The sequence below is a fragment of the Petromyzon marinus genome, chromosome 59, assembly GCF_048934315.1.
Source record: "Petromyzon marinus isolate PM22_M1 ecotype Great Lakes invasive population chromosome 59, UKy_Petmar_22M1.pri1.0, whole genome shotgun sequence".
Lineage (NCBI taxonomy): Eukaryota > Metazoa > Chordata > Hyperoartia > Petromyzontiformes > Petromyzontidae > Petromyzon > Petromyzon marinus.
The window spans coordinates 14,352,262-14,363,624 of NC_133725.1; the positions used below are offsets into that span (position 1 = coordinate 14,352,262).

The following is an 11,363-nucleotide window of genomic DNA, read 5'->3' on the forward strand; positions in this document are numbered from 1 at the left end:
GGGAAGTCGCCCCACTCCCTCACTCCACGCTCAGGAACTTCCTCTTCTTCGCCGTGTTCATGTACGGTCGCCAAGGCCACTCCACCTCGGCGGTGGCCGCGTTGTCCAGCGTGCCCAGTTTAATCTCGTAGACTGCGCGACACACAAAAGCAAAGATCCCCCCCATGCAGCCTTTAACAGACGGCGTGGGAAAAGCGCTGTTCGTGTGTTAGCATGTAGGAAAGCCAGCACGGCACACCAAGGGGTGGGTGTGGGTGGCCAGCATTACGTCCGATCATCTTTGAATTTACACATCGCATCCGGGGTGGGGGAATGCGAGTCGGGTCACGGTACAGCGAATGCGACCAGAGCAGCGACCCCACCGACTCAAGTTCCGATCCGCTCTACAAGTCACCCGCGGGCCACCTAGCCCGAGGCTAGACTCTTACATTCAGCCCATCATCCTCTCAGGGGTCGATAAAATTTACAACCACTTCGTAGGGAAGTCCACAAGGAATGTGGAATTTCCACCGCCTCTGCAGGGGTGTAAAGTGGAGACGAGTAACAATGTGTCAGGCAGACTTGCGCTCCATCTCGAATCACGGTCCCACCTCCTTCAACTCGATGTCCTTGCCGTCGCGCTTGTAGACGTTGTGCCTGTTGGGAGGGGGGGGGGGGCACAGAAGTCACGGGAGGGGATGCGGCAAGTTACACGGACTGCGCTGGACTCTCATTAAGCGTCCTCGCAGACGTTTGCCAGTTAGAGGCCAGCGGCCGCCCTGTTTAATACAGCGTATGCATTAACAAATGAACAACATTACGCGCCTTCAGCTTCAGAGATGGCGTTAAATAAAAACTCTGTCCCGTTACTCAAAAACTAAAGTAAAACGAAACTATTTTTATTTTACCACTGAGCTATGTAGCTCTTTTTCACAAAAAAATGTTTAGCAGCCAAATACTCGAAATTCAAGTTTCTAAATGTGTAGGGAAAAACCCGGAGGACCCGGAGAAAAATCAAAGTGACCAGGAGGAGAACATGCAAACTCCGAATATACAGGCGGACACACAGTACCTGGCCCAAAAGTCTGCTCACTCTTTCCCATTCCGAGACATCTGCAAATTGCCGGGTGGTAGGTGTCACGTTCACCGCTGAATCTCGGTACGCGCGAGCGGCTCGGCGTTTATTTTATTTATAGAGGTGTAGCTCTGCTGTTTTAAAAATACATTGCCCTCACCGCAGAGAACCATAGTAACACGACCGGCACTGTATGGAACAAAACTATGTCACACGCCCTCCCGCATGGCCTTATGGGAGCCTCGGTATGTCTTCAGGGTTCAGAAGACATACTTGAGTTTTTCTTACGGTTCCGTTTCGATGACGTATATGTACATCATGGAAATGAGAAAGGGTTATAGGCTATACGAGGGATCTTGTGCTTGGGGGATTGGCGAGGAAGATGTGGGTGAGACTGGCACGGTACCCGCACGCACCCTCTTTCCGAGTCGTGACGTGAAGTTGTGCATCACGAGGTGTGGCAATGCCTTGGACATCGTGTCCACGTCCGGATGTCGTGCCGCATCACCACGCTAGACAGCGTCAAGTACGCCGTGGGGCCCAGCGGCAGGTGGCACATCACTATCCCGTCTGTGGCATCGTACCACGTGTCACATGGACAGCACGCCGGAGAGTTAGACACACCACAGGTGTCACACAGACAGTGTACTAGAGAGTTAGACACACTGCCATACCATCTGCGGCATCACACCACATAACACTGCACAGACAGTTAAGACACCGCAATCCCCCGTCTGCAGCATCATACTACACACCGCACATCGTACACACAGTTAAATACACCTCCATCCCCTGTCTGTTGCACCGCATCACACACGTCACACCATGCATCACACCGGGGAGCGGGAGCGGAGTGGCTATCTCATTACACTACAAATCCGGTGACCTGACTTCGATTTCCGGTGTGTCCAAGCATCGACAGTGGGGAGACAAAAGGGGCCAGATGCGGTAATGACCACACCACCCACCCCGCTGTGTGCTCTGCCGGCCTTCGTAGGTCACTCGACAAACAGCACTTGCCCTGACAGCCTGTTAAAGGCTACACGGGGGAGCTTTGTCGACTGCGGTGCGTGCGCGTGCCTGGCATACCGCGGTGCTCATGCAGGATGATGAAGTCGGTGACGGTGTTGGCGCAGCACGCCCGCACCAGCGCCTCCAGCTTGTGGCCTCCGCGGTTCATCGGCTGAGCGTTCGGCAGGATCAGCTTCATCTCCTGCGGTGGTGGTGGGAGGGTGGTGTGGTAACATGACAGCAAGTGGTCACACGCCGAGTCCGCTCTTCCCACCGGCGTCCGTCCCGGCCACGCTGCTTTCGCCCCCCCCACCTCCCCGCCCCCCCACTGCATCCGACTCGGGTTGTGTTGTTTGTTTTTTCCATTGCGGAAGCCGAGCCGTACCGGTATACGCGGTCGCCAAACCCCGTGTTGGCACAACTGGGATGCGCCATTGGAAAAACTTTACTATTTTTATTTTACCAGGTAAGGCCCACTCAGCTATGCAGCTCTTTTCCAGAAGCGACCTGGCCACAAATCATAGCTCAACTAAGTGGCTTATCGTCATGTGGAAATTTATAGCAGCCAAATACTCTTAAACGGACGTTGATTCTAAATGCAGAGGGAAAAACAGGAAGACCTGGACAGAAATCCACGCGACTCGTCAAAAAGAGAGACACGCAGCTCCAAATATACAGCAGGCATCAGGGTCAGGATTGAACCTACGATCTCCTGTATACCACGTGAGGAAGTTAACATCTCGCCACAGTGGTGCCCCCAATGGTACATCTTTCCCGTGACCACCGACCGTGCGTACAGTGCTACAGTAGATACATTTTTCGATCAATGGAAAGGATCGATCATAGGATAAAGGCGGACTGAATCGCGAGGAATGAAGTTGACAAAAGCTGCATGCACCAAACCAAAGTGTCCAACGCTCCACCACTGACGACCCCCCACCTCCCCACACAGCCTCCACCTTTCACCAATAACTAGATTTCTTCAGGTTAACTCAACGGATGCGAGTTGTCTCACACTGCACAAGCCCGATGATTGGTCGACACGGCTCGTGTGAGGTGCAAGGAACTGATTCTAAAGCCGATAGAGAACATGTGTGTGTGTGCGATAATTTAGCAGTTAGCATGCTGCCCCACAAACCTGGTAATCCGAGGTTGATTTCTGTTTATAGCCAACACCAGTGGCGATTATCTGAACTGGTCCTGGGCCTCCCCTAGATCGACTCAGCCTCAAATGAGTACCTAGTGCTGTGTGTAAACATCATCACTAGAGAGATAAAGGCGGCCAGTCGTGATGCTGGCCACCCAAACCCTCGCAAACAGCACCTGCCCCAAGAGCCTGTTAAGGCTATATGGGGGACCTCTGTCTTTGCGCGTTTGTACACACGCAATACACGGGGACCCACATCCCTCATGTGACCCCAAACCCTGTAGCCCCTGTGACCCCGTGCCCGCATCTTGATGAACTGCTTGAGGAGGGAGCCGGGGTCGCGAGAGGTCGTCACCATGATGTGTGGGTCCTTCACGCCAGCTCAGCGGTATTCGTCATCCATGTGGCTGCTCACTCCTACTGACACGGGGGGGGGGGGGGTGTGGATAGAGAGAGGGGGTAGATGGGGCAGGGGGGACAGAGAGGGTAGGTGATCATTTGTCATACTTCCCCGTGCGGGTGAGTGAAGGTGTGTGTATGGGTGGATGGAAGGAGCGACCAGGAATGTTTTAGAATATCACTCTGCAGTGATCTCGTTGATTTTGTGTAGCCAGCTGAGCACTAATGAGACCTGGAAGAGTCCCAATTGCAAGAGTAGGTGATTGATATGGCGGTTGAGTGGGTAAATTGAGTAAGATGATGAGTGAGTGAATGAGTGGGTCAGTGTATGTTAAACCTCTTTGTTACAGCACATAGCCAACCGTGGTAATCGGAAGTGTGACAAACTAACCACAAAAAGCAGTTCTCAAGAAATGAGTTTGTCAATCTAGTCGATGATTTAAAAGTGCAAAGCTCCAATGGCTTCCTAATATTGTAAGGAAGGCTGCTCCAGAAGGAAGACCGCTCCAGAAGTACACGTGATGTGGTGACCACCGCCTTCATTCGACATTCGACCAAAATTTACGCCAGCCACCACACACACACGGCGGACTCTTTTCCGCGTTCACGCCACGGGATTTTTCAAAGTCCACTTGGGAAGCAATCGCCGTGCGGTATTTACGGTCAACGCAACTGCGGCATTAAACCCATTAAACCGGTGGGGGGGGGGGGGTTGAGGGCCCGCCGTTCTCGAACCGCGAACCTCTGCGGCAAAACACGGTGCCACCGCTTGGCAGGAAGGACCGACGACGAGCCGTGGATGCGCGCCGACTCGGCGTGTCTAGCGGGCGGAGACGCGCGACGCTTATCCCCCTGCCTCGAGAGTCTCGCAGGAAGGAAGAGAGAGAGAGATGCGAGGAGACCCGATGGTGAGGGATGTGAGCTCACCCTCCCCTCTCTGGTCGTCGAACTCCACGGCCTTCTGGAGTTCAAGCGCCTCCCACCGCAGGTCCATAGGCAGCACCAGGTTTTCTACGGTGACGACGTCAGGGGACGGGGGAGGGGGGGCAGTGGGTGTGGGTCGGGCGGAGGAGAATTAACAAGGAAGGAAAATCATGCGCACGCATGGATTCATTCGGAAACACTTTCCAAGCGCGGTTTTCTTCTCGCCTGTATTGTCAGACCGTCTTGTCCCATCTTAGTCCATCTTGCGTGTCTCATTGTCTCTAGATCCGTCTCTAGTCTGTCTCGCTGTCTCTCGTCCGTCTTGTCGTCGTGAGCCCATCTCTAGATCCTTCTCGCTGCCCGTTACCATCGAGCGCCCTCTTGAGCCGTGCCTTCTCCTCCATTAAAATCTTCTTGGCCTCGTGCGCCTTGCGGTAGAAGTACTCGCTGTGCAGTTGCGCCTGCTCAGCTGCACCACCAAACAAAGACAAAGATCCCCCATGTAGCCTTCGACAGGACTGTCGGGTGCAAGTGCTGTTAACGAGCAGCACCTTTGATACACGAAGGGGGGTGTGTGGCCAGCACCACATCCGTCCGCCTTTATCTCCCCAGTGGCGATGTTTACACAATGCACCAGGTACTCATTTGAGGCTGAGTCGACCAAGGGGAGGCCCAGGAACGGAATCGTCACCAGTGTTGGCCGTGAGCGGGAATTGAACTCGGGTCGCTGGGTTCGTAGTGCAGCGTAGCGCTAACCGTGAGACGACCATAAACAACAACCGCCATTCGCCACGAAGTGGTGATGTCACCACGGCGCTCGTGCCAGGCTACGTGCAGGTTAAGGCCACATGAAGCGTCGAACGCCCGCTGGCAGCAGGAGGTCACAGACAGACAGACCCAGGTTGCCATTGGTTGCTTGACTGAGATGACTGGCCGATGCACCACCTGTGCCCCCTACTGTGCTACACCACCGCTCCCACCTACACAAACTCCCTTGGGCTATACTCTTTGGTTCTTTCGGTAAAGTCACATAGGCATAAAATATAAAATAAATTAAATCACGATGCTTCGGGCACAACACAAGCGTCCATCATCAGGTGGGACAAACCACAGCAAGAAACAATTGCTGAAGTGGGCAAAAGAGCTGCTGTAAGCAAGAGACTATATAGGTAAGAGAAGGGGGGAGGAGCCAGGGAGGAGAGAAAGAGGGGGAGGGGTATGGGGAGGGGAGTGGGAAGCTGAAGAAATTGGAGATGCGGAAAGTGAAGGCAACACCATGAAGCAGTTAAGGTTTTACCTGGTTAATAACATCTTTCCAATGATTGCTCAATTTGAATCAATTTTCTCGGTTGAAGATATGTCTGTGTTTATACATCTGGATGGCTTCATGAACAAACCTTTGCTAGTAGCCCGAAGGTTTGCAGAGCACCTTGGTCTCGGAAAAAAACAATATCATGCGAGCCCACAGCGTTATAACAATGGTCAGCTATGGCAGAGGTATTGGTTCTGCCATGTTTCAGATCTGCCTTGTGCTCACGGACACGGTTCAAGATATATCGTTTCGTTTCCCCAATGTAACAATCACCCTTGGGCTATCATTTGTGATGGCCAGGTGGCTTCTGAAAAAAAGAAAGCTACATAGCTCAGTGGGGACTTACCTGGTAAAGATGTAGTGGAGTAGGAAGGTGTGCTGGGGAAACTGCGTGATTGTATTGATCACACGGCCAGTGTGGGGTTCATACTGTTTGGTTCTATTTGGTAAAGTCACGTAAAAAACAACAAAAAATGAAAAAAATCACGACGTTTCGGCTACAACACAAGTGGCCTTCATCAGGTGAAGGGACCAGACTGTCTAGAGGACAGCGCTGGAGTGAACACAGCCAAGCTCAGACTGCGACCTTTAAGCTGTGTGAGAGGACGCAGAACACCTTGACAAAGGAATTAGCATAAAAATTTGCATTTAATTGGCGGACTTAGCATGATGAATAATGTACAGGGGGGGAGCATGTGAAGACCTGCGAGGGGAGGAGTTTACATATTGATGGTGTGAAAAGGAATTTAAGCAGCTGCGAAAGTTTGGGATACCACTACTTGAAAAAATATACTGTACCATTGAAAATTAGTTTAATGTTTGGGTTGATTCAGAAGATCTTTCCAATGGTTGCTTAATTTGAAACCATCCTCTCAGTTGAAATTGTGTCTGTATTTGTAAATCTGAATTGCCTCGTTAACAAATGTCTGATAAAAACCCGTGGGTTTGCAAAGAACCTTGGTATCGGAGAACATTATATCGTGATCACCCACAGTGTTGTAACAGTGATCAGCTACGGCAGAAGAATTCTTTCTGCCGTGTTTCAAATCTGATTTGTGCTCGCGAATTCGGTCAGAGACATGTCGTTTCGTCTCCCCGATATAGCAGTCACCACAGGTGCAGGTCAATTTGTAAACTCCGGGGTACCGTAAGTCAGGAATGACATCCTTCACGGAAGGGATCAGGTCACGGATTTTGTGTACTGTATTGAACCGGACCAGGATCTTGTGTTTGCTTAGAATTTTGGAGATCTTTTTAGTAACACCTGCTAGATATGGTAGTGTGATGGTTTTGATTGGAGTATCAAGTGGTTGTTTTTGTATGGAGGGAGAAACAGCTTGGCGGATGGTACAGATCAGAGTATCCATTCCTTTTTAGGGTCAGATGTACATGTTTTAATTCACTGGTCAGGTGGTGTTGGTCCGAAATGCAATGAGCCCTGTGGTATAACGTTTTGATGAGATAATTCTTTTGCATCGGGTGGTGATGGGAATCAGGTTTCAAGTAGGAATCTGTGTGGGTGGGTTTCCTGTAGACAGAATGTCCCAATGAGCCATCAGGTCTCCTCTCAAACAGAACATCCAAGAATAGCAGCTTGCCATCTTTCTCCACTTCCATGGTGAATTTGATGGCGGGGTGTCTGGAATTAATGTGGTCTAGGAAAAGGTTCAAAGCCGGGAGGCCATGTGGCCAAATGAGGAAAGTGTCGTCTACATATCTCATCCACAGGGAAGGTCTGAGGGTGGAAGTCTGGATGGCGTCTGATTCAAATTTCTCCATGAAAATATTGGCTATCACTGGTGACAAGGGGGATCCCATGGGGGTACCCTCATTTTGTTTATAGAAGGAGCCATTCAAGTAAAGTAGGTTATCGTTGAGGCAGTGCCTAACCAGTGCAGGTGTATCGGGGTCTAGTCCATATTGGACCAAATTTTCAATTATTTCAATGGTATCAGGTCTGGGACCTTGGTGAACAAAGAGACCACATCAAAGCTGACAAGGATATGGTCAGGGGACAGTACAACGTCTTTGACCATAGAGACCAATTGTGCTGAGTTAAGTACTGCTGAGGCGGTCTTGCCAGTATAAGACAGCAAGGTATCTGACAGAAAACGGGCTAGTCTATAGGTAGGGGAGTTGATCGTGGATACGATGGGTCGTAGTGGGGTGCCTTCTTTATGAATCTTGGGAAGACCATAGAATCTAGGGGGTCTTGCAGCAGAAGGTTTTAGGGAGGGACGTTTAGTTGGGTCGATTAGGGAGGTCGAACTTGTGATGATCTTGTTGGTTTTTTATCGCTAGGCTATTAGTAGGGTTATTTTTGATTTTTGAGTAACTTCCATCGTTGAGCAGATTCTGGATTTTGTTGTTGTATGAATCTTTAGCCATATTTACAGTAGCGTTGCCTTTATCGGCTGAGAGGATGACTAAATCACTTCTGTTTTTTAAATTCGCGAGTTCAGAGCGTTCATTTTTGCTGATGTTACTAATGGGTTTCTTAGCATTCTTAAGAATAGTGGCTATTGCAGCTCTCGCAACGTCTGCTTGGATGTGTCCTACGCCTTTGAGGGCTACATCGACCTGAGAGATGATATCATCTACTGGTATGTGTTTTGGGGTGGCAGCAAAATTCAGCCCTCTAGCCAGTACTGTTTTCAGATTGTCCGAAATCGGGGTGCTACTCTGATTAATGACGATTTTGTTGACGTCTAGTTTTGTTATATGTGGAACTGGGTTCTTCTTTGATAGGTGGTTGAATTTAGAAATCAGGTTAGATTTACATTTGACTGACAGTGAATCAGCAGAAGAAGCAGTCATGTTGTCTACGTGATTCCAATCAGAAGGTGACATTTTTTCTGTTAACATTAAATGAGCTTGTAGGAGAGTCCTGTCTAAAGTATCGAGTTCAAATTGAAGTAGCCTTATCCTCTCTGAGATTAAAGATAGGCTGGTCTTAAACAGAATCTGTTTAGAATTCGGAGAAGATACAGCAGCAGAAGTGAGTGTGAAAGCGATGGGTATTACCTTGTGATCGCGGCATCTTTTGAGGAAGGTCAGCGTCTCGATGAGCTGTGACTTCTTGTCCCGTTGTCTGTTAAAAGCTCTAACAGATAGGTGAAAGCCCTCCCCGTAGAGGTTATCAATTCTAGATTTAAAGCTTTCGTGACTGCAAGGATCCATACTGTTTGGTTCTATTCGGTAAAGTCATCAGGTGAAGGGACCAGACTGTCTAGAGGACAGCGATGGAGTGAACACAGCCAAGTTCAGACTGCGACCTTTAAGCTGTGTGAGAGGAAGCAGAGCGCCTTGACGAAGGAATTAGCATAAAAATTTGCATTTAATTGGCGGACTTAGCATGATGAACAATGTACAGGGGGGGGGCATGTGCAGACCTGCGAGGGGGGAGGGGGGGAGTTTGCATATTGATGGTGTGAAAAGGGAATTTAAGCAGCTGCGAAAGTTTGGGATACCACTACTTGAAAAAATATACTGTACCGTTGAAAATTAGTTTAATGTTTGGTTTGATTCGTGAAGGATGTCATTCCTGACTTACAGTACCCCGGAGTTTACAAATTCACCTGCACCTGTGGTGACTGCTATATCGGGGAGACGAAACGACTTGTCTCTAACCGAATTCGCGAGCACAAATCAGATTTGAAACACGGCAGAATGAAATCTTCTGTCGTAGCTGATCACTGTTACAACACTGTGGGTGATTACGATGTAATTTTATCCGATACCAAGGTTCTTTGCAAACCCACGGGTTTTTATCAGAGATTTGTTCACGAGGCAATTCAGATTTACAAACACACACAATTTCAACCGAGAGGATGGTTTCAAATTAAGCAACCATTGGAAAGATGTTCTGAATCAAACCAAACATTAAACTAATTTTCAATGGTACAGTATATTTTTTCAAGTAGTGGTATCCCAAACTTTTGCAGCTGCTTAAATTCCCTTTTCACACCATCAATATGTAAACCCCCCCCTCCCCCCCTCGCAGGTCTGCACATGCCCCCCCCCCCCGTACAATGCTCATCATGCTAAGTCCGCCAATTAAATGCTAATTTTTATGGTAATTCCTTTGTCAAGGCGCTCTGCTTCCTCTCACTCAGCTTAAAGGTCGCAGTCTGAGCTTGGCTGTGTTCACTCCAGCGCTGTCCTCTAGACAGTCTGGTCCCTTCACCTGATGAAGGCCACTTGTGTTGTGGCCGAAACGTCGTGAATTTTTTTTATTTGTTGTTGTTTTTTACGTGACTTTACCGAATAGAACCAAACAGTATGGATCCTTGCAGTCACGAAAGCTTTAAATCTAGAAGTGTGGGGTTTATCTGGGGTCAGCCTGAGGAGACGGCGGAAACAGTGGGGTCGTGTTAGGACAGCCAGGTGAAGAGGCTGTGGTGATGAGGTAACGGTCGAGCCAATTAAGCCAGAAGGGCTGTGATTGGTTGGTGCTGTTGCTGCGGCCGAGGAGGTGTCGAGGTGTCTGGAAAAAGGCAGGTGGTTGAAGATGCGAGGCGTGCGGAGGCACGTGGACCAATTACTTAACGAAAATGAGAATGGGGATAAATTGGGGGGAGAAAGAGAGAGAGGAAGAGATTGGAGTTGGGAGCTGTGCGGTGAAGACGTGGAGTTCGGAAACAGAGTTTAGAAGAGAGTTGGAGCATGGTGATAGCGAAGCTGAAGCAAGACGAAGCAGTTAGCAGTGCACTGAGCATAGTGATAGCGAAGCTGAAGAAGACGGAGCAGTTAGCAGTGGAGAGAGCGTAGTGAAGCTGAAGAAGACGGAGCAGTTAGCAGTGGAGAGAGCGTAGTGAAGCTGAAGAAGACGGAGCAGTTAGCAGTGGAGAGAGCGTAGTAATAGAGGAGCTGGAGACGAGGTGTGCGGAGACAGAGAAGTGAGATTGGGTTTCGCTGTGTACGACGACGCTGTATAGCGGAGGAGCTGAGGAGGATAGCCAGCAGTGGAGAGAGCGTAGGAATAGAGTTGAAGACGTGTGTGTGTGCGGAGAAAAGCGACGTGATACTGGGAACCAAGGTGGTGAGCGAGACGGGCGAAGCACGGCGAGCGAGCCGTGGTGTCCAGGATACGGTGGAGTGTGGAGAACGTGTTAACGATGAAAATAAAGAAGTGGTTGAAGAAAGACATAAGTTGTTCGTGTAAAGTTCAACCACTACAAAAATATATCTTAATAGTTTAGTTTATAGTTTTTCAATTACAATCAGCCGGCGTGTGGCACGTGTCTCCGCGCGAGAAGACGTGAACTTCTTTTGCACCGTACGCAGCCAACCGCGCTGAATAAGAGACACGAGCCCAGACGAAGATGCAGCAGCAAGCAGCAACAAACCACGAGCTTGCACTCTGAGTGCGGCACCACGATGCTCCTAGCGACGTCGTTGATTAATGTCTGTAATTAATATCGATGGTGAATCTCTGTAATTAATATCGATGATTCGATTCCACGAGAACAGATTCCACAAGAATCGATTCCACAACTATTCTATTAAAGCAAAGT

At 49.4% G+C, this 11,363-nt stretch overlaps 1 protein-coding gene across 3 annotated transcripts in view; it reads right to left on the reverse strand.

The window, feature by feature from the left end:
• Window positions 1-544: 544 nt before the first annotated feature.
• Window positions 545-11,363, reverse strand: part of LOC142905880 (U3 small nucleolar ribonucleoprotein IMP4-like) — an 11,417-nt gene continuing 598 nt past the window's right edge. Inside the window, exons 2-7 of one of the 3 annotated variants that reach the window (XM_076053126.1) lie at window positions 4,903-5,004; window positions 4,539-4,622; window positions 3,568-3,629; window positions 2,144-2,267; window positions 1,471-1,624; window positions 545-636 (exon numbers count right to left, since the gene is read on the reverse strand). In XM_076053126.1, the coding sequence (XP_075909241.1) occupies window positions 1,503-1,624; window positions 2,144-2,267; window positions 3,568-3,570 (249 nt within the window). In that variant the 5' untranslated portion in view covers window positions 3,571-3,629; window positions 4,539-4,622; window positions 4,903-5,004 and the 3' untranslated portion in view covers window positions 545-636; window positions 1,471-1,502. Of the gene's footprint in view, window positions 637-1,470; window positions 1,625-2,143; window positions 2,268-3,567; window positions 3,630-4,353; window positions 4,482-4,538; window positions 4,623-4,902; window positions 5,005-11,363 lie in introns of those variants that run through there. The other 2 variants (XM_076053127.1, XM_076053128.1) reach the window with 2 other exon arrangements.